The 21,127-nt window shown below is 41.4% G+C and overlaps 4 protein-coding genes and 1 long non-coding RNA gene across 9 annotated transcripts; 3 read left to right on the top strand and 2 right to left on the bottom strand.

The window, feature by feature from the left end:
* Positions 1-2: 2 nt before the first annotated feature.
* Positions 3-4,050, bottom strand: pick1 (protein interacting with prkca 1). 2 transcript variants are annotated; one of them, XM_061302887.1, is made up of 13 exons: positions 4,020-4,050; positions 3,484-3,552; positions 3,196-3,307; positions 2,957-3,085; positions 2,406-2,472; positions 2,241-2,330; positions 2,106-2,159; positions 1,980-2,042; positions 1,772-1,905; positions 1,609-1,701; positions 1,495-1,545; positions 1,282-1,426; positions 3-959 (listed from the first exon to the last, which is right to left on the bottom strand). In XM_061302887.1, exons 2-13 carry the CDS (start codon positions 3,522-3,524, stop codon positions 709-711), a joined length of 1,230 nt encoding a protein of 409 aa, XP_061158871.1. In that variant the 5' UTR covers positions 3,525-3,552; positions 4,020-4,050; the 3' UTR covers positions 3-708. The 2 variants fall into 2 exon arrangements, with proteins under 2 accessions (XP_061158871.1, XP_061158870.1); XM_061302886.1 differs by having other exon boundaries at positions 3,889-4,029.
* LOC133170202 (galectin-1-like) lies at positions 2,976-5,517 on the top strand. The gene is made up of 5 exons (XM_061302934.1): positions 2,976-3,116; positions 4,513-4,568; positions 4,654-4,733; positions 4,837-5,008; positions 5,115-5,517. Exons 2-5 carry the CDS (start codon positions 4,560-4,562, stop codon positions 5,259-5,261), a joined length of 408 nt encoding a protein of 135 aa, XP_061158918.1. The 5' UTR covers positions 2,976-3,116; positions 4,513-4,559; the 3' UTR covers positions 5,262-5,517.
* Positions 5,518-5,768: 251 nt separating this feature from the next.
* On the bottom strand, positions 5,769-10,275 carry cdc42ep1b (CDC42 effector protein (Rho GTPase binding) 1b). Of its 2 annotated transcripts, XM_061302903.1 has the most exons (5): positions 10,137-10,248; positions 8,475-8,571; positions 7,976-8,159; positions 7,314-7,838; positions 5,769-6,687 (listed from the first exon to the last, which is right to left on the bottom strand). In XM_061302903.1, the coding sequence occupies exons 4-5, from the start codon at positions 7,756-7,758 to the stop codon at positions 6,110-6,112; spliced, it is 1,023 nt and encodes a 340-aa protein (XP_061158887.1). In that variant the 5' UTR covers positions 7,759-7,838; positions 7,976-8,159; positions 8,475-8,571; positions 10,137-10,248; the 3' UTR covers positions 5,769-6,109. The 2 variants fall into 2 exon arrangements, with proteins under 2 accessions (XP_061158887.1, XP_061158886.1); XM_061302902.1 differs by lacking the exon at positions 8,475-8,571 and having other exon boundaries at positions 10,137-10,275.
* On the top strand, positions 6,441-13,026 carry LOC133170207 (uncharacterized). The gene is made up of 4 exons (XR_009718523.1): positions 6,441-6,560; positions 7,246-7,764; positions 11,386-11,495; positions 12,034-13,026. It is a non-coding gene; the product is annotated as an uncharacterized LOC133170207 (long non-coding RNA).
* A 72-nt stretch (positions 13,027-13,098) lies between these two features.
* Positions 13,099-21,066, top strand: zmp:0000000896 (caspase recruitment domain-containing protein 11). 3 transcript variants are annotated; one of them, XM_061302845.1, is made up of 24 exons: positions 13,104-13,355; positions 14,628-14,870; positions 14,951-15,088; positions 15,169-15,355; positions 15,435-15,573; positions 15,683-15,895; positions 15,969-16,088; positions 16,175-16,300; positions 16,372-16,551; positions 16,885-16,989; positions 17,405-17,441; positions 17,530-17,567; positions 17,648-17,733; positions 17,815-17,861; positions 17,939-18,059; positions 18,163-18,340; positions 18,536-18,659; positions 18,745-18,985; positions 19,078-19,144; positions 19,226-19,328; positions 19,404-19,562; positions 19,703-19,815; positions 19,969-20,084; positions 20,163-21,066. In XM_061302845.1, exons 1-24 carry the CDS (start codon positions 13,349-13,351, stop codon positions 20,368-20,370), a joined length of 3,096 nt encoding a protein of 1,031 aa, XP_061158829.1. In that variant the 5' UTR covers positions 13,104-13,348; the 3' UTR covers positions 20,371-21,066. The 3 variants fall into 3 exon arrangements, with proteins under 3 accessions (XP_061158831.1, XP_061158829.1, XP_061158830.1); XM_061302846.1 differs by having other exon boundaries at positions 13,105-13,355; positions 17,821-17,861; XM_061302847.1 differs by lacking the exons at positions 19,703-19,815; positions 19,969-20,084; positions 20,163-21,066 and having other exon boundaries at positions 13,099-13,355; positions 19,226-19,306; positions 19,404-19,556.
* The last annotated feature ends 61 nt before the right edge of the window (positions 21,067-21,127 follow it).

Genomic DNA, 21,127 nt, shown 5'->3' with positions numbered 1-21,127 from the left:
AATGAAAATTCCAGAAAACTAGTTTATTCCAAAGCACTATAGCTAATACAAAAACAAAAAAAACATTAATGCTAATCATGTTTCTGGTTCACATGAGATGACCCAAGCAATATATTATTTCCATAGAATTAGTATATTTGGCAGCAGGTTCAAAAGAATAAATATAACAGCCAAAGTTAAAATGTAGCAATATTTCCCTTTAACGTTCATATTTACAAATAGTGTTTCGAGTTTTATCACGGTAACAGACAGACCTTGGCTATGAAGCTTTGTAAGAAAGGATCCCTTGTCGAGCAGTTTATAACGGGCCAAGAAAATGTTACAAAACAAAAACGGAGAGGTAAAACAGCTATGGCACCACATCTGTTGGTCCAACTTGGTAGGAAATAAAAAGGTAACAATCACGAGGAAACATCACTGACCCAGAGTACAGACCCGCCACATTGACACATAATTAAATAAGAAGGCACAACTCAAATTAAAGAAATCCTACACTTGCATAACATTCAAATTGTGTCAAACTAATTCAGCAACAAAGTGATGGGCAGAGAACAAAGTATTTTAAAAAAAACACAATAACATTAAAAGAAAATAGAAAGTACTAGAACAGTAGCTAGTCTTGACCCGCTCCTATTCTCCCTTCTGCAAATAACTATGTCAATAGCATGGACTGACTTCTTCATGTCCACCATAACACCAAACAGTCATTCATTCATCATCAATGAGTTTCTCGCTTCCATTCTCTGCCTGGATGCCCTCCTCCGCTCCTCCCGCACAATCCACCTCCTCCTCCTCCTCATCAGTGTAGGCCAATGACTGGCTGCTGTAGTTGATGGTTGTACGGGAGAGGTCCACCTCAATGGGGAACACGTCGGCCTCCTTCAGCACGGCGTAGCACTCGTCGTAGTAGCGCGACATACCTGACACGAAGCGCTGGAGCTGGAAAACTATGTCTTGCACTAAACGAGACAAAGACGGGAGAGACGATTCAATTAATCTTTGGTCGGGGGCATAGTTTCTGTTTGACTAAATGACGAGGTCAGACAAAACCATTGTCCTAAAATAGGCCAAACCAACGGTAATGTGATCAAGTGGAGCACAATAGATGTTCAGTGAAGGCAGTCAATGGGTCACTAGCATTCCTACACATTTTGTAAAAGAGATGAGCAGACACTCTGTAAGCTGCCTTGCTTTCGGATCATTGTGACTTGTAAGAATATTAAATCATCGTTAAGATGGAAATTAATATGGGGGTGTATGAGATGAAAAACTGCAACAAACCATGTTTCTGATCCAAAAGTTCTATCTTCTCCAGGACATCTTTTCTCATCTTGGCAAAGCGTGCACGAGCCTCCTGCCGGCAACGCAGCACCAAACGATACTCGTAGTTCCCGGTGCATACACGATACAGTGGTTCTCCCATTGCCTGTTGGAAGGAACGTTTATGGAATGACCAAAGAATTTCTCTGTTTCTCAACTGAAACCGCAACTTACAATGCTGGTGTATTCTTCATCGTCCATTTCCTTCACCTTTAAGCAGTACGACTGCAAGACAAAAATATTTGTCAATTGACCGCGAGCCGCTTTGGCTAGCATAGCAGTCCTTACCAAATATTCAAACTTGACATCCAGGTACTTGCGGATCGTGAGCTTTGTGTCTGGTATGGCCTTGTGAAGGTAGGTGTTCAAATCGTGAAGCATCTGTACCGCACATACATAACTCGTTGTTACAGCAATGAATAGGACTTAAAGACCAGATGCAAAAACTCACAGGCTTGATAGTCTTCAGCAACTGAATGCCGTACTTCTCGATGCTGCGGTGAGCGTCGGCAAATTTAACAAACGCTTCGCTGGCCGCGGCTTGGGGCTCTCGCACGCCGATGACGGAAAAAACATCTCCGAACGCTGCGAGTCGAAGCAATCGATGCGTTAGACGATGTAAATGCTCAAGTGGATCATTTTCCATTGCGTTTTTTTACCTCTGTGAGTTTGTGAAAGCTCAAAAAAGGCTCTGAGGAGTCGCTTGGTGTGCTCCATCAGACCTGCAGGAAACCAAAAAGGATTTAAAACACTATTGGACCAAATGTAACTTCAAACTTCTTTACCTTTGTAAAGCTCTGCTGTTTTCTCGAGTTCTTCCAGTCTTTTAACAAGTCCATCTGCAAATTGAATATATAAGCAATGTTTAATCGATTAATTGTTTAAAACATCAGCATTTAGATTTGAGTTTAAAGTCCTACCGTTGCATAAAATAGCTCGACTCAGGCCAAGAGCATCTGCAGTGCCGGAGCTCATGTTCTCCACCAGCCGATGTTTGACTTTTTTCAAAACTGAAATAATGAAACGTGTGCTTTTAGGTAAGATATGGAATCAGATTTCTAAATGAAACAAAGTGTGTCACAAACCTATGTCCAGAGATTTTCCCTGTTTTGGGTCTGCTTGCAACTTGTTATAGTGGATTATTGCCTCACCCTGACAAATCAGATAACAACCAAATAAACGAGTTATATAAATCGTTTGTGGCATCAGCATGATGAATATGATTGAAAAGAAATCGTTGCGATTAGAAAAAAAAATGTCTACCACCGGGCTCTCCTGCAATTGTTTATGATTCTAAAAATAAGCAGAAATATTTGCATTGAACGGGCCACAACTGGGATATGGTAATCCTTTATTTCACCCACTAAAGCCATCTTTATCCCAGTTTGCAGGAAGTCATGAAATTCCCCGCGCACTAACAATGGACGGAAAAAACAACACAGCAACTCTGCACATATTGGGATGAGGCACACTGCATAGCAAAACAGTCAAGTCCATCTTCTCTGAAGTCACACCGAGTGAAAGCTGGACTCAAAATTGTAAGTAATCTCTTCTACCTCATTTGACATATAATAATTGTACTGTATGTAATCTATTGTGACATATATGTCAATGGCAGTGCTGTCGTATAATGTACCTCCACAGCTTGAATCATCTTGGCCACTTCCACCTTTGTCTTTCCCTTCACCGGTTTGCCATTGACGCCAGTGATTTCATCGCCTGCTGCAAGCATCCCTTCCAGAGCTGCCGGTGTGTTGTCAAACACCTGAGAAGCCAGAGGAAACATTTCGGAGAAGGTACCAGTACACGCAAATGTTTTTGTATTTAAAAAAAAAAGAATCACATGAATTATGAGTCTTATTGAACTGCACCTACCTGAACGATGTAGAGACAAGGACAATATTGTGCCCCACCACCGATGCTGATCCCAATAAGATTATTTGCATCTTTTTTCAGACACACAGTCCCTGGTACTGTTGGTATCCCTCTGTGGCAGAGAGAATTTAATGCTGTTAAAGTGCAGCATGCAAAATAATTAGTTTGAAAGCCTGGGAAGTTCACACAAAACCTTGGAACAAAGATTGTGCATTAATGTGTACAACTGGGCTTTGTGATACTTATTTCCAAATACAATGAATATAACAGAAAAGATGGTGAACTCACAATTTATCCTCCTCTAATTCAAAGTCCATGTCTGAGAACATAGCAGTCTCACAGCTGTCCTTGAAAAAACTGTTGATGAAAAGAAATTGTTGAAAAAGTATTAAAAACTACTATAAGCACATTTTAAAACACAAATATCCTTTTGCAGCTTGTTCATTATTAATTGTAATTAAATCCCGGTTATAAAAGAGATGACACTGCAGCAAGTCGATCGCCACAGCTGACAAGTGGTTGTATAAAAAATTAAGAGCATGAATATGCATGCAGTATTTAATAACCATCAAGAAATCTGATTTCCCTTCGGATGACGTAGCCAAGTCCATGAAAATGGCTAACCGTGGCTAATAAGCTGCTAGCGAGTAGTCGCGCGACAGATCATTTCGTTTTCTCAGTAAAACGACAAACCTTCAGCGGAATCTACGTCAGTTCCTGGACCATGCCTTGCTATGCAAAGATGTCAAAGCGGCGTTTATTAAATTGTTCCGTTTGGTTGGTAATATTTTTATGTCCCAATGACAGCACCGCTGTTTACTTACTGACGTCATTTCCAGCGTGTAGAGGAAGTCAGTCATAAAATTCCTGTTTCTTCCGCGTCATAATTTATCAATGAATTAAGACATATTAATCAACAATAGTGGATTATTTTTTTATATATAATTACTATTTGAACGTATCATGCAAAAATGTCAGGGCAAATTATTAAAACGTCAAAAAGCTTACGACTTTTAGTTTTACATTTTTGTAACCACTAGAGGGCGGTAAAGTATTGAAAGAATAACATGACTGGTTATAGCTGATGGAGACGACTAATTTTGGCCCAACTGGAACTGTAGAACATTTAGTGGGCTGGTTAAGTTCACGAGTATTGAGTGATTTTTGGTGTTTGTTTGACCTTTTCTAATCTCGAGTAATGATATACTATGTTTCCTTTGAGAAACCTGACTGATTAGAATAACTTAATCATTGCTAGGTCTCGTTGCGCATGTGCATAAACAGAAGTGAGACCTCAGCTACATTTTTGTTTTGCAGGGGAGTCATCAGTTCTCAGTACCTAAGAGGCTTAACCAACACCCAGAATGAGCATGGTAAGGTTTTTTCATCCTGCATTCTTTTACTTTCAATATAATTATATTTTGTCTTGTTGAAACTATCTCACTCTTGTTTTTTTAGAAACTTGAAGTAAACGATGCTAACCTAGAAGTTGGTGCTGAGCTGAAGATAAAGGGAGAAATTTTGCATGATGCTCAAAGGTAAAAGCCACAATAATGTGTGTACTCGACTAAGTTGCTAGCATGACAAACGTTGTCTAATCAACATCGCTCAGAAGTTATTTGTCATTTCAAATCCACTCAGATTCCAGATTGACCTCGGTCATGATTCAGAAGACCTGGCTTTGCATTTCAACCCGCGATTCCATGATGACACAGATGGAGCAGTTATTGTGTGCAACTCAAAGATTGCTGGTTGCTGGGGCGATGAGAAAAGGGAAATACACAACCCCCTGCAAAGAGGCACACATGTTAAGGTGGGCTCTGATGTCATGGCAGGAACGTTTCAGCAAATTTGCCAGGATGTATTTGAAAAAGTTTTCATGCAATTGGTTAACTTGTTCAGAATCTTTTCATTTACAGATTGTGTTGAAGATCACTGGTGAGATGTTTGAACTAGATCTTCCCGACGGACATCAAATCCAGTTTCCTAACCGTGTTGACATGGCGGTCATCAACTATGTCAGGATCACAGGAGACTTCAAAATCTCTTGCATCAAATTCTGTTAAGATGTAAGAAATCTCACTTTTTGTTGTCATGGAAATGAATGTATGAAAATTCAACTTGTATTCATCCACGCATTGTGAAATATTTTCCCCACATTACTAACTCAACAGCAGATGGCAGGCTAGCTCCAAACTACAAAAATGTCCCTTAATTTCAATGAATTCAGACTAGATTGGTTTGGACAAAACCATTTATGCAAAGCTCTAATGAAAGCACCAGTCTATTCGTTTTATTGACATTAAAATATGAGATGCACTACTTCTCTTGTTTTTCTGTCTTTGTTTTTTGAAGTGTTGATTTACATTACAAACACTCAGAATTGAGCAAGATCAACTACCAATATTCTCAAATGTTCCTCACAAATATTCAGCAGACAGTTGCTGTGCTGGCTATAAATGTAAATGATTTATTCACATTAGAAAATATTACCGTCCACATAACCCGGGGATTAATACAGTTTACTATTGGATAAAAGGGAAGCAGTCATTTACTAAACCAGTAAGCAGATATTTCGTAAGAAACTTTATTAACAACAAATTGCTTTTTTACTTGCATTATAACAGTAAATGACAACACAATTCAAATAATGTGGTTAGACATCTGGGGAATAAATTGCTCACATTTAACCATTTACTACTAAAAAAGTGAATCGTGTAAATCCCTTTTCATTCCTTTCACTATCATCATCATCATCATCATCATCATCGGTTTAAAGTCCGCTTTCCAGGCGCCGCTGGGTTGGACTATGAAAGCTAAATCTCTAAACCAGATGTGCTATTACAATAACTTAAATAAATTGTATAAAATGGTGGCAGCAAGATTACTACAGAGTGGTATTCCTCATCCTGATCTACACTTTGATTTCTTCTTCCTCTTCAGAAAACGCATATGGTGTTTTGGAGAGAGGAGGACTCAGCCTTGTGACGGGTCCTCCTCCATAATGTCGAGACAGCACATCAGCTGCCCTCTGGAATTGCTCTGACTCCATGGCAGCTTCTTTTATGGGGGGAGACCTTGGAGGAGATTTGGAGGATGACGCAACTGATCTCCTGTCCTCCTCTGTCCAGCTGCTGCTAGAAGAATTCTCCTTACTGTTCACGTTCCTTCTCGATGATCCGCCGCGCACTGACGAGTTGCTCGAACTCACAAATGTCTCTGTTAGAGATCTATCATCCTCCTCGTCATTTTTCTCTTCCTCCTCCGCTGCGACAACCTTGCTGACCTCCTGGAGGTAGCTGGGGTTGTCAAACAAGCCCAGAACCTCGGACATCAGGGAGGGGCCGAGATCCAACGTGAAGGAGGTGAGGGAGTCCGAACGGGTCACGGGTTTACCGTTTCGTTCTCGCATAGACACTCTGTGCTCTCCGTCTAGAAACGGTCTGTCGTGGCGAGAGAAGCGAGGCAGAGTGACAAATCCAGATTGAATACCTGCGCACACACAAAAAAAAACATTTAAAGATCTCAACATTTCATAACACAACTATATTATATTTAAAATATATTTAAAATAACAAAAATGATGTCACAAATATTAATAGATATACTGCTAAAGTTGTAAACAACACGTCATCATCATCATCCCTCGGTCGAAACCACACAAGTAAGCTGGAAAAAAATTCTCTTGAAGTGGTTCATGATTAATCTTGGAAAAGAACGGGGATTTCCAGTCGACTATCGGCGTCCAGCTGCATGCACATCTCCCATTGGTTAGCATTCCAAATGAATAGCAGGGTCATGTTGTGAACGCAGAATTCCACAGTCCCACTTAGACATAGATTATAACGCACTGGTTTTAAAGCATGCGGTTTTTCCGCATGGTTGTGTAACAAGGCTAAAACTGTCCAGGTGTTGCCTCGGTGATGAGTCAGGAGGACAAGGCCACCTGTTTTCTGGTTGTCCCGGAGGATTGTGGGAATGACATTGAAAGGAAGCCAATTTGAGTGCCTTTCTGGATCTGTGCTGACACTTATTGTCCTGTTTTTGTAGGCAGCGCTTCACGTTGTTTGCTCTGCTGGAGACTGAGCAGCAAGAGGCGCACCACAACATGATCTCACCATATGTGCAGATGGCGCTATCTGTCGCGCTGATGGAATTCGGGAGCCTCGGCAGGCGACCATTGGGAGGATCAATGTTGAGTTGGGGCAGCGAAACGGCGTTCTTGATGATGGGTGAGATGTCAGGCGGCGGGGATGAAGAGTTCCGAGGTTCCCCCCGTGGCCCAGAATTCTTCCGGATGTGCCTGAAGGTACGTGTGAAGAAGCCCGTAGACTTGGAGCTGTTTGCCGAGTCGGGGCTCCCCGGCTCTTTGACGCCTCCGTAGTTGCTGAGGAAAGAAGTGTCACCAAACACGTCTCCGCCGCGGCCCACGTGCATGGTGTGTCGGAAGTCGCCCAGCGGCGGGCTGATCATGTCCACCGAGAGGTCGCTCTTGAAACGACGTCTCTCCTGAGAGCCTGCAGACACGAGGCCTTTAATCCCTGGAAGTTTTCCGAGACTCATGACGGAGTAAGTTTCTTTTTAATTTTGTATCCAAAAGTCTTATTAAAGAAGAGTTAGTTCGGAATTCCAGGTTTGCGCCACTGTGGAAAGAGAGAGAGAGAAAAATCAAATGAATATTGTGAGAATTACATTTGACTTGGTTCAGAATCTTCTAAAATAACAGTACAAGGCTGTTTTCAAGAAAGTCATTCTTTTCGCCCGAGGTCTTGTAGCTTACTGGCAGAGGGTCCTTTGTGTTGGAAAGATCTTCACTTCCTGAGAGAATCTTGTGTAAGGCAGGGTGGATCCCAGCGTCATGCATCATCTGCTGCTGAAGAGGTTTATCCGTGTGTGGCACCGTCCTGTCACCAAGTCTCTTTGTCTGCTCTTTCCTGGAACTCCTTCACCCAAGAACGCCAGGCCTTTTGAGAAGAAGAAAAAAAGTCAGCAGGGGGGTCATTTAAAAAAAGCGACAATCTGGTAACTGTTCTGTTTGAGTCTCCCTAGCGGGAAAAAAAAGAAAGATAAGGCTTCTTCGGGATTGTCCGTGCGTTGGATTAGTTTCTAATCCCTTCTGTCTACCCCCGACTGTGACTCCCTCACTTGCTCTCTGGCGTCTTCAATCCACTTACTTCTCTGATAGCTTCCAGGTACTACAAGGTTTCTGTTTTCAGTCAGCCGAGCAAAGGGAACATAAACAGAGGGAGCAGATTTACAAACTAATCGAAAACACGCACCGCCTGTCAAGCAGATGGTCGAAATCAATGCTGGGAACATTTTCATCCTGTTGTCCGAGGATGCAACATGTGTCAAGAATTTAGAATTTTCCTGCTCCTGTGATGAAAAAAAAAAAAAGAACGTTTCCATGCTGAAGTATTTGTTGAAATTAGGGCCCGCTTTTAGAGTGTTTATACGTGTGGGCGTGTTTTCGTTCGAGTACACCAGAGTTGTAAGCCGTGATCACGTGACTGCTCGAGGTCACAGTATTGGATTAATTCAGTCGAGATGAAGGTGCTGCCACTTCCAAATCGTGATGTAACACCTTGAGCAAGATGCCACTCTTGCTTGATCCTTGGATTACTATTTTTAAATCGACAACTAATCTCTCGTTTTGGGCCAAATTTCCAAATGGATAATAGAGAAGATGTTACAAACGTGACAGCATGGTTAGAAGGATGTGGACAATTCTACAGATGAGAAGTTAAATGGATTGCCTACGTCTGATCCACGTGCGATTAAGGCCATGCAGATAAACAAGATAGACAAACAAATTCATCGTTAATTTATAATTGCGGACTTCCATCGACAATCTTGTTTCGCGTAAACGCCGTGATTGATTACGCAAAAAAATAAGCAGGCCCGGATGTCATCTATCGAGGCCATCAGATAAAAGCATCCGGAGATGTTGAGGAAAAAAAAGTTTTGGAACAGTCCAAAGAGGACATTTCAGATTGTGTAGCGGCTAACCGATCTTTCGGTCTCTTGTCACTCCGCCTACCACATGCACATGTACTGTTTAAATCTTACATGTGGTATCATTGTGCTCAATAGTGGAGCAGGAAATGACTTCACAGCAAAGTTTAGTCTCGGTGGCTCAGACATCAAATGTGTGTCCTGAGACTGGCTTGTCCTTTTTTGCAGGGCAGCACTAGCTAAATATGGTTGAGGTCAGAATAACCCTGATCATTACGCGTGGTGGATCCAAAATATGACCGGCACAAGAATCAACGTGGCAAAAGCATTTCCTGGCCGACTAGATTTTATTCTCTAAGGTTACTGCAGACGTGAATTCTTCATGAACTGAGAAAGGTCACTGAAACCTGACATATGATGATGTCATTGTGTCAAGTTGACTTTTTGAAGGGGGGAAAAAAATATGCAATGCATAACAAGAGGAAGTTAAGTACCCTTATCAATCTTCATGATTAGTTTAATCCTTGCCATCAATCAGTCATTCAAAGTTTTTTTTTTTTTTTTTTAACAGGGGCCTTTTGTCAACAGAACTGAAATCCCAGTGAAGTGCAAACACATACAGCGTTTGAACAAAGCACATTTAAGCGAATGCTTCTCTAGACGCCCACCAAGCAAACATCCACAGCGAGGTGTAGTTCATGAAACCTCAAAGTGGTTGTGTCGTGGAATGCGACTGTCAAATTAGTCTGGGTAATTGATGCCCATGCATTCACTCAACCTTTACTGACCCAATTAAGTCACTCGAGCTTGATTTGGAAGTGTGGTATTAAATTCGTTTTGCCCTTTTAGCACTTGCATGTAAAATTGCTTTGCAGAACAGACTTGTTGCGCAATAATCTACCAATCAATCTTGCATTGCCAACAGGAGTTGAAACTAAATCATTTTGAAAACATCTTGCATGCATTAATTTCCAGCATTGTCTTACCGTTAAACAAAAGGTTTCACTGTCCTCTCCACAATTTCGTCTTTATTTCCGTCCGGCCATGAAAGTTTGCATCAGTGCAGGGCAGCTGCACGCTGGCAATGCTGGTGGCAAGTGGAAAGAGAGCGATGGAGAGGAAGAGGGGGCGGAGCAAGAGTAGTAAGGGGTGGGGAGGAAGATGATTGTGAAAGTTGATTTCACTTTTTAACATTTTTGTGAGCACAACATCCACTCTGACAAACTAGTGCATTTTTGCACGTTTTATAAAATGATTTCTTTGATGGACACAGCGGCCTGTACTCGTTTGGAATGTTGTCACCCTTGACCTTCATTCAGTCGCGTGACATTGATCTCTTTGAAAACTCCCATCAGTGTCATCGCTCTTTTTTTTTTCTCCAGCTATCAACACTCATGGGATTTATACGCTCTTTTATGTGCGTGCTACAATGGTGTGTGTGTGTTTCATGCAGATTTGACCGGTGCTTGGAAAAAAAGCAGTCTTCCAACATTGCTATCGTTTCCAAAGAGGCTAAAAGACGAAGCTAAAGAGACAGGCAGAGACTTAAAGCGTCTGAGATAGAAAGTTTTCACAGGAAATGTCTCTCACAAATCATACAGGATGCCAAGAAGCGAGAACTCCTGACATACACTGAACCTCGCTTCTGAAATTCAGGAGGGAGGGGGGGGGAGGCGTTTTACTAATGACAGCATCACTCTTCATCACTTTTATTTGTTTCCACTTCGGGAATCCAGATGCAAGTCTGGCGACAATCACATAATGAGACAGAATAATTGGATGATGATGACTGTTTGTGGTAAGATTGATTTTAGGAGTACATTATTTGAAAGATGGGGACCCCTCCCATATTTAGTTTGGATAGCTTTGGATGTTATGTGTGGACGCCGGAAGCTTAGACTTGGCTCAGAAACAATAGAGCATTGTCATTTTTTTGGACCGGAGCGTTTTCTGGGTCACAACAAAACGATTCAAAAAGACAATTACACCCAAAGCTTTGTTTTCGTCAACTCAATGCTGCTGCTTGTTTGTTTGTTTTGAAACATTTGGTGTCAGGTCACAAATGGCATCTTCTCATTACATTGATGGAATAGTTATTGATTTAGTAGCTTCCAATCAATCCAATCTATGTCTTTCCCACCGTACTGTTTATTTTATGTCATTTTTTGGAGGTAACCATGGTGGGGAAAAAAATGCATTTTTAAACTGTTTGTGTGTCTGGAAATTTATCTGCAGCGGTTGGTGTCCTGTTCAAAATTGTGGTGGAGTTCACTTTTAGACGGCTGCACCCTGTAATTCCAACTTCGCCTCAGATCTCACACGGAAAGTAAAGGCAGCGTGGCAACGTGAGTTCATACGTGTGTATGAATGAATCTGGTTAACGACATTTCTAAATGTAGTTTTTAGATTATGATCTTTTATTTATACCAAATAATTTGCGTCCCTCCAGTTGGTTCTACGATGAATGTCTCACTGCTACACTGACCCATGAAAAAAAAAAAAAGAAATCACTCGCCTCATGTCACCATGCTTCTGTTTTCTGAAAGCAAAAAAGACACACAAAGCACACACTATGTGCTTGAGTCATAGAAGAAGCTGTGGAAGGGTCGGCTGGATTCAAATGGAACATACTCAAAAAGAAAAAAAAAGAACATTCTGTCGTGGCTTTTGAATTGTGCATAGTCATATGTGACGGCATTTAGAAATCAAATAGGTCATTTGCATCTCATCTGTGCTTAAGTAAAAAAAAAATACAAAGAAATATACACGGGTTGTGCCAAGATCTATTTCGGTGTGAGCAAGCTTGTAATGACATTCCAGTGTGAAAAGACTGCGAGGTCCAGGGCTGCTGTCAATAGTGCCTCTGTCTTGCTGTCACCTTAGAGACAACAGGAATGCTCGACCAATGCGGCCAGCCGGCCGGCAAGCAGCCCATCTTCACGTCAAGCCGTCAAAGGAAGAAAACAAAGGCCGACTCAATCCAGGAGAAAAGCTTATAGGTGAGAATTTTGATTTATTTCAGGGATTCATTCAAGCAGGCAGACCGATATTATTTCCAAATCTTCTTCAACTTGAAAACGTCAGCTTTATTTATTTATTCCTCCTCATGGAGCCATCTTCTGGGTGATCGGGTGTCCAATGCGGGTTCCTAAGTATGGTGTCTTGTTTTAATCGTGCAGCATCAGCATCAGCACTGAGACCGCAAACACACTCACAGACAGTTGGGGGGGAGAAAAAAAAAATGAAAAAATCAGGGTGGCCTGCCAGCTTTGTCACTCTGCCAAGAACGAGACACATTCTTCTCCCAAGAAGCTCGTAATTCTCGGCTCCTCTTGAACACTTTTCCTAGACATTTCAAACCTACCCTCAAGCCCAGGCCATTCTACACTCTGAAAATTCCACCCACTCAAAATGACAGCCAATATCCAAACAGCTTTGGTTTTTCCACAGTGGCTCATGTTCACCCTGTTTCATGACATTTTGGGATGAGACACATTTCTTCAATTGCTGCATTTTGGAGTACCGTACAACCTCCACAAGTCTATAAACTGAAACTGTGTGTCATCGTGTTTTGATGATTACATTGAGAAAAGGGTTTGGAGAAACTTACCTGCGAAGTGGGGCAGCTCCAAGGGTGAGTCACAATGTTATGACTCGATTTGTTGAAGATATTCCCACCTTGCTATGGCAAAACTTTATTTCCTTCTACAGATTAATTCAATTTTGTACATTGGTAACATTCAGTGGTGGAAAATAGAAATACTTAATTACTGGCATTCAGAACTGTTTTGTCTAATCCTGAAAAAATGAGATCAACATTAAATTTTTTAGGGTATTTTAGTTGATTTTTTTTTACATTTAGTATTTTTACCAATATGAATAGTTATTGTAAAATTTATATTGGGAATAACTCCTGTCATTTTTGCTGACCTGATTTAAAAAAAGAAAACATGTTTGTTGTGTTTTGTTTGTACAAACGTTGGTAAACAGCGCCGTCTAGCGGCACAATATTGACACAGCAAGCCAGACACGATTAAGATAAGAACCTCCGGCTTGCTCATGACTCATTCGGGACACACTCTTAACACTCACAGACTTACTGTCATGTGTTTTGTGTCTCCCCTGACTCACCTCCGGTTATGAATGGGAGGTCTTGAATGCAGTCTGGATTCTGGACGTCAACAAGACGCTTGGCAACATGAGCGGTAAGTCCACAAACTAAAACTTTTAGTTTATATTTATTATGATAAGTTTGTTTATTGTAATTAACAAACTAGTTTGTCATGCAGTTCAATTCGTAGCATATTTGCTTTTATGGAAATTTATTTACAAACCAATGATTTGTTTTTTATAACACAAACGACTGAAATCACAGTATGTTGCAATTACTTTTTGAGAAATGAACATAACAAGAGGGTTGAAGTCGTTTTTGTTATGACACTTCTCTGTTTTGCTTAATACTACACATAGTTTCCTTTCACATATTTATACATTAAAACGAGTGTTAAATGAAAAATATGATGAAACATATGACATCCTCCCCTAGAAACTGATCAAACTAAATTCTGGAGGTTAAATTAAAAGGCACGTGTCTATGACAAAATGAGATTTCAGTCTAGTACAACACAGTGCCATATAAAAACGAATGAGGTTGTGAGCTTGAACATTGGACTGAGACGAGGCAAAATAAAAGTCCCTTCCGTATGATTTTACAACTCTACGTCTAACTGACCTCATTTGTCATTTTAACAGTCAGTGATTCATGTCGCCACACATTTTTGTTTTTCGTGTTGATTCTCACATCCCCACACATGTTTTTATTTATACACCACTCAAGCCATCGAACACGTTATGGTTCCAATTTGCAATTACGTTGCAATAATACAATCGTGAACTCTTTCTGCAGCCACTAAGTCACTGTAATGTGAATATTTGATTTGCAGTAAGTACTCATTTGAGGTGTTTGGTGCAAATTACACAAGGACAATATTTCACTAGACTGTTTATTAGTGGCTGAGATTCCGGAGCAAGTAGGCGAGTCTCAGCCTGCCTGTTGGCTCACATTGTAGTTGTCAGATCTGAAACACGCATCTTAATTCTCCCAACTCCCCACGATGAGTCACAACAGGGCTCCCAATAGACTTATTTTTAACATTTAACTCACTAATGGACATAGTTCTGCATTCCATAGTCATTTATTCAATACAACAGAGAAAGAAAACAATTTGTACGACATGTATAAACTGTAAAGTATGTTATATATTTGGAAACAAGATAGTGAAGACCAGTGTAAGTGTAATCAGACAAAACATCCTATATATGTATCGTTCTCACAATAAGAAGCCAAAATTTCAAAGAAAGGAGAAGTGAAACCACCAAGATAAAGTCTGTATGTAATTTGGAATGAGACTAATGCTTTTCCAAATGATGTTCCTCAAAAATGTCATCGTTCGGATTTATTTTACGATTTGACGCAGGCATCACAGGTTGGGCGGAGGAAGGGCAAATTACTCAGGAAGAAAACAGACCTTTGCCTTCATGGTCAGAGGAGCACTGCGAGGAGCTGTGGGATCGTGTGGAAGGAGTGCGACACAAGCTGACCCGCATCCTCAACCCGGCCAAACTCACCCCATATCTGCGCCAGTGTAAAGTTATTGATGAACAGGATGAAGATGAGGTGCTCAACTCCATTCAGTACCCTCTGCGTATCTCCAAGGCCGGTGAGTTGAACCTCAAGTCGTAAACATAACATGAAATTAAATAGCTCACACGATTTTTTTTTTTTCATGAATTGGCACAGGTCGTTTGCTGGACATTCTACGTGGCCAAGGTCCGCGAGGTCTTCAGGCCTTTATGGAGTCACTGGAGTTTTACCATCCAGAGCAATACACACAGCTGACTGGAGAGCAGCCAACACAGCGCTGCTCTCTTATTTTGGGTAAAAAAAAAAAAAAAATCCATATCTAAAGTCTGCATCCCATTTTTAATGTCACATAATACAAACAAATGCTCTCACAGATGAGGAAGGTCCGGAGGGTTTGACTCAGTTCCTTCTGCTGGAAGTTCGGAAACTGAGAGTGCAGCTTCGAAACAGTCGCATGTGCGAACGCCGCTTATCCCAACGTTGTCGGGTAGCCGAAGATGACCGTAGCCGCGCTGAACGTAAAACTCAGGAGTTACGCCACGACAGACTCCAGCTCGAGAGGTTCTTCCATCATATTTTTTTTTTCTCGGTGACTGTGCGCATGCTTCTCAGTCAAAATGTAATACTTGACTTCATCCAGGTTACGTCAAGACTGGGAGTCGGCCAGTCGAGAGCTGGGCAAGCTAAAGGACAGACACCTGGAACAGTCTGTGAAGTACTCCAGGGCCCTAGAAGAGCAAGGCAAAGCCTCCATACGAGAGAAAGAACTGCTCAAGCAAGTGAGACAGTGGGAACAGCAAAATACTGTGGAATTTTCCATTCTACTACTCAAAAGCGGAAACCACTCAATGTGGTCATTGTTCGTTTCTGCGTTGTGTCACCGTACAGGTTGAAGAGTTGAAGTCCAGGTTAACGGAAACAGAGCATCAAATCGCAAATCCAGAAGGAAATCCAATTCAACCAAAGAAGAGCTTGTTGTCTAAAGGAGGACCTGGTTGCCCACCAGCGTTACCAGAAAAGCCGTCCTACCGTATTGACGTTCCGAAACCACAAAACGCAGGAAGTCAGATGAAGGATCCAGTTTCTGATACTGGAGTCATCGTATGTTTGCCGTGCATCTCACAGACATTTCAGATTTTTTTTTTTTTTCATTTCTAATGTTCATTCCCTTCAGGCTTTGGTGGATATCCTGCGGCAAGATCGCAGGGAGGCTGCGGAGAAGAGACAGGAGCTCTGCAACTTCATCACGAGACTACAGGGGGAGATACAAAGCACCGAGGAGCACAGGGACAAGGTGAATATTTTCTTTCGGATCTTTATAAATGAACAAGTTGATGGTGGGAGCTCTTGAATAGATGTGCTTTCGAACGATATTTGCAGCTGGAATCGCAATGTGAGCAACTCCAGCTGAAGGTGAGGACTCTTCAGCTGGACTGGGAGACGGAGCAGAAGAGGAGTATGTCCTACTTTAACCAGATCATGGAACTTGAAAAGGAGAGGGACCAGGTTAGGAATTATTAGTCTCGACATCCCAACACTAGTATTGCAATTCACACCGTCTTCCATTTTTCCATCAGGCCTTGCGGAGTCGCGACAGCCTACAGTTAGAGTACACCGACTGCCTATTGGACAAGAATCGTTTGCGAAAACGCATCGCAGAGCTGCAGGCCAACATGGAGCAGCAGCAGCGGGAGTTGGAGCGAGAGAGTGAAAAGAGAAGGGAACAAACGGAGCAGAGCGGCTCCTGTCTGCACTGTGTAAGTCAACGCTTCATGAACCCAAATGATGAAAGCGAAGCCTGTCAAAATTGTGTCGGAAATTAAAGGTACCTGTCGCTGCGAAGGTTGTCAAAATACTTAACTGAGTCGTAACTGGACTAGACTATATGGTTACTGGAGAGATTATTGTTATTATTGAACCTGTATGGTCTGTTTGTGCCAGCGTGTTTGCTTTGTTCTTTGTGGCATGTCCCCAAGGGCACAGACAAAGTAAAAAAAAAAAAAAAATTCTAAAGCAAGTAAAAAAGATAGGAATGCTTGAAGCGCTGCCAAGTATTATATAACACATGATTTCTTTGTACTGTTCTCCAGTCCCATCTGTCTCTGTGCAGCGAAGACCAGTGCTACGGACCCTGTTGCTCCGTCGACCTGGACCTGAGCCTTCCTGTTAATGGCACCCATCTTCAGTTACGAAAGGTCATCAAATGTTTGTTTTTTTTCTTTCTGTTTGTTACTGACAAACTGGGGCCAGTTTGTGTTTTTCTTGTTTTTTATCTGCCATGTAGCACTTTGAGATTCCCCCAAATGTAAAGTGCGTTATAAATATAATTTATTATTATTATTATTATTATTATTATTACTGTGAAAATATATTTTGAGATACGAGCGTTGAACGATAAAATGCCCCTTTAACACGTGACGGAAAGGTTTTAGTAGCAAACACGTTAGGTTTGTTATGAACTATAATAAGGACGGCATTCTTTTAGGAGAACATGAAAACATTGCGGGCTCGTCCTCCTTAGCAATGTTTGACGTGTTAGTACAGGCAAGAGAGCTGCTCGCTTAGTTTGAGGTCATAATTGGGCTACTTCTTTTTTCTTATCTACAACAGGCGCCGTCCAGAGGGCAAGCCAATGACAATTCAGAGGGTAGGTTATTTTTATTTATTTTTTACTCACAAGCTCAAGTTTCTCCCAATGGTTTACTTACTTGAATATCGTTTGTGCTCATTTCTAGATTCTCATTCCAACTCTGAAGAGAATCCACTGTCACCGGTACGTATGACATGGCTCACAGATTATAGGGATAGACAGAAGGGCAATGCAAATATAGTGATCAACATCTGCATCCTCAGACAGAAGATGAGAAGGAGATAAATCGCCTCTCAACATTCCCATTTCCTCCTTGTAAGAACTCCATCAACCGAAGATTCAATACAGAGTCAGTTTTTTTTCTTAGTCTGCATCATTCAACAAGCGCAACAGGTGTTCAGTCAATTCTCTTTATTTGCCTTTTGAAAAGGTTCGACTTGGATTCCTGGGGCAGTGATGAGAATGACAATATTGCAGGTATTGTTAATTAGACATCATTTGAATGAGCACTCATATCTTCAGCAAGCTTTGAGTGGATGGAAATTGTGTTTCAGGTGAAAATGATGAACCCTCTCTTTGGGATTCCTGGAACTCCCTCCATTCTCATTTGTTCCCACCCGACCTGGTCAATCTACCTGCTGTTAACGCTCATCGACACAATCCCAGCGGTCCAAGGTAGTTGTCATTCTCCATAATAACAAACTTGATAAAACTGCTCCCTTTTTGGTCAAAATGATTATGATGCGAGCCTGTGACTTTTTTTTTTTTTTTTTTTTAGGATACCACCCATCTCTCCATCTTCAAGCCCTCCTATGAAGCCAAAGCATGGGAAAGCCAGTCTGGCTGAAGACATTACAATAATTGGTGGAAACCAAACAGGAATCTTTGTCAGCCATGTTCAAGCTGGTTCAGTAGCGGAACAATGTGGGCTGAAGGAGGGAAGTGAGCTCCTGGAGGTACGAATGTGTCAGTATGTTGCCGCTCTGGAAAATGTTCCATGATCATTGCAAGGATTTTCCAACATGATAAAGTTGGAGAAAATGTTCAGGGTCATTAAACACCAACTCATGGTTCCCAAGAATATTAAAGTGTACTAAAAAAAGTAATATGACTTGAGCGTGATATTCAGTAATACGTTTTTCCTTATTCAGCTTGAGAATGTTCTTTTCGGTGGAGGAAATGTTCAGCTCAGCCAGTGCACAGCCGAAGTAGCACACTTTTCTCTGCAATGGTGGACTGAACCGACCTCACTCAAACACCAGAGCAACCCAGAGGGTGAGTCAGTTTGCACACAGAAAGAAAACCCATTGATGCAATAAATCTGCTGAGACTGAGCTTTCCCATTGCTTCTTGTCCTCAGCGTATGCCAAGCTGTGCTCTCAGATTTCTTTGCCAACTTTCAAGGGCGCCGACTCGTTTTATGTGCGGGTCAATCTCGATATCGGGCCTCTCGGAGACCCATCGTCCCTAGGTGTGTCCTGTGATGACATCATACATGTGACAGACACAAGGTACAATGGCAAATATCATTGGCGCTGTTCCCTGGTGGATCCTCGCACAGCCAACACTCTGCAGGCAGGAAACATGCCCAACTATAATAGGTGGGCCATGTACATATTTCATCAAGCTAATAATTGCATAAAAGCATAATTACATTGCATGCTAAATTATTTGACACTATTTTTCATTTAAGGGCACAACAGCTGTTACTTGTCAAGTTACGCAAAATGTCCGTGGGGCAGAAAGACTTCAAAAAGAAGGTGAGGATTAGTTATTTGCATATTTATATTGCAAGGTGGATTTCTAATATTTATTCATTTATCGCCACATTCTGTATGTAGTTCATGAAGAAATCCTTCGGTCGAGTTCGTCTGGTAAAGGCAGCGGACCCCAAATTCCGCGGGATAGGAGCAACACAGCAGGTTCTTTACACACTGAACAAACGTAAGGGTCCAAAATGACAAATCCAAATCTCTTTTTTTCTATGCATTTTCTCAAAACATATGTGTGTTGAGTCAGGCCAAGAGGAGCATTTGATCCCTTACAGCCTAGTGCAGCCAGTAAAGGTTGAACCCAAGCGGCCCGTCATCTTCTCACCATCCATCCTGTCCCGTGGCCTCATAGAGAGAATGCTGCAGCCTGTTGAATCTGTATTACAATACAACACCTGTGCACCAGGTATGGGCAAAATATTAGAATTTTAAGCACTGGCACTCAAGTGCACCTTATCTCCAAACTGCATTGTACTCTTCTACACACTAGTTTGCTTTATTTTTAAACTGCAGTATGGTCACCTATTTCTATCCTGTAATTTGTAGAGATGATCCTGGACTCTGAAAGAAGGGACAAGAAAATATTTTTGCTGGATTCCCAGGCTCCAGAGGCAGCTTTGGGCGTACGGCTAAAGTCCATACAGGAGGTCATCACCCAGGTGATGCAAAACATTCTTTCTCGGATTGCCAACAACAATATTTATTGCATCACAGCTCCCAGCTACTTTTACTACTATGTCTGTTGTAAAGTAAAAAAAAAAACACGAAATGCCAGAGTTGATTCAAATTCACATCTTTTATGCCCGTTTTAGGACAAACACTGTTTGTTGGAGCTCGGGCTGTCATGTGTTGAGGGTTTGCTGAGACAAGGCATATATCCGATTGTCATCCACATCCTGCCAAAGAGCAAAAAACACAAGAAGCTCAGGTGAGAGTCCATTCACTCGTTTGAATGTGTGGTTATTTGAAATGTTATGCATGATCCACTAATATGCTTTGCCAACAGAAAGTTTTTTCCACGGTGTGGGGACGACAGTGCGATGGAGGAGATGTGCCAGGCGGAACTGTTGCAGTTGGAGACTCTGCCCCTGCTCTACTGCACATTGGAGCCCAGCACATGGAGCTGCACAGAAGAGCTGCTCTCAGCTATACGCAATGCCATCATCAGTCAGCAGATGTCAGTAGCTTGGGTTGAGCTCGATAGGCTTCAGTAATGGAGACCAGTGTTTCCCAACTTTTAATGAGCCAAGGAGGCACATAATTCAATTTAGAAAAAAAACATCTCTGCAAATCACCTAACAGAAATGAAAACAAAAACATTTTAGGAGCCTGCTGTTAGACACTTGCAGAATGTTTTTACCTAGGATGTGTCAACTTGAGCAGGGATGGATTATGTACATAGCGGTACTTGCTCTCATAGTACCATGTTTTATTTACTTTACAGCTACTAACAAAAGGTACATAGTTGCACAAATAGAGTTTGTGTTTTATTTGTATTGGACTCTGGATGGCAACTCTTGACAGGAGAAGCCCAAAAAGTTACACACATAATTGATCTTATTGTTTGTGCGATGCTCAATTGCAATATTTTCTCAAAATTTTCAGTTTTTTTCAGAACTTTTTAGAGGTTCAGCAGTGCTGCCTTTTTATGTATCTGTGCACATCACATCTCTGTTCACCCCAAAAAGGTACTTGAGAATTTAAAAACCTTCATTCTAACTAGGTACAGAAACATAAAACTGGTTATTTATTGACTAACATGTAATTTTCGTCCAGAAGCAAATTATCAGTCGGACTGTACTGAAATAAAAATAAAAACAGACGTACTCTTATTTATAGGGTATTATTCTTGTAATAATTTGTGCATTGCTTTGCTATTTTTTATGTAATTAAAAATGTACACTCTTGGATTTTGGAGTCCCTTGACCTAAAATATAATTTAAAAAAAAATCTAAATTGTTTTGTTTTTTT

This window comes from Syngnathus typhle, linkage group LG17 (genome assembly GCF_033458585.1).
Source record: "Syngnathus typhle isolate RoL2023-S1 ecotype Sweden linkage group LG17, RoL_Styp_1.0, whole genome shotgun sequence".
NCBI classification, from domain to species: domain Eukaryota; kingdom Metazoa; phylum Chordata; class Actinopteri; order Syngnathiformes; family Syngnathidae; genus Syngnathus; species Syngnathus typhle.
The sequence above is the reverse complement of the archived record's forward strand: the minus strand, read 5'-3'. Positions and strand labels throughout refer to the sequence as shown.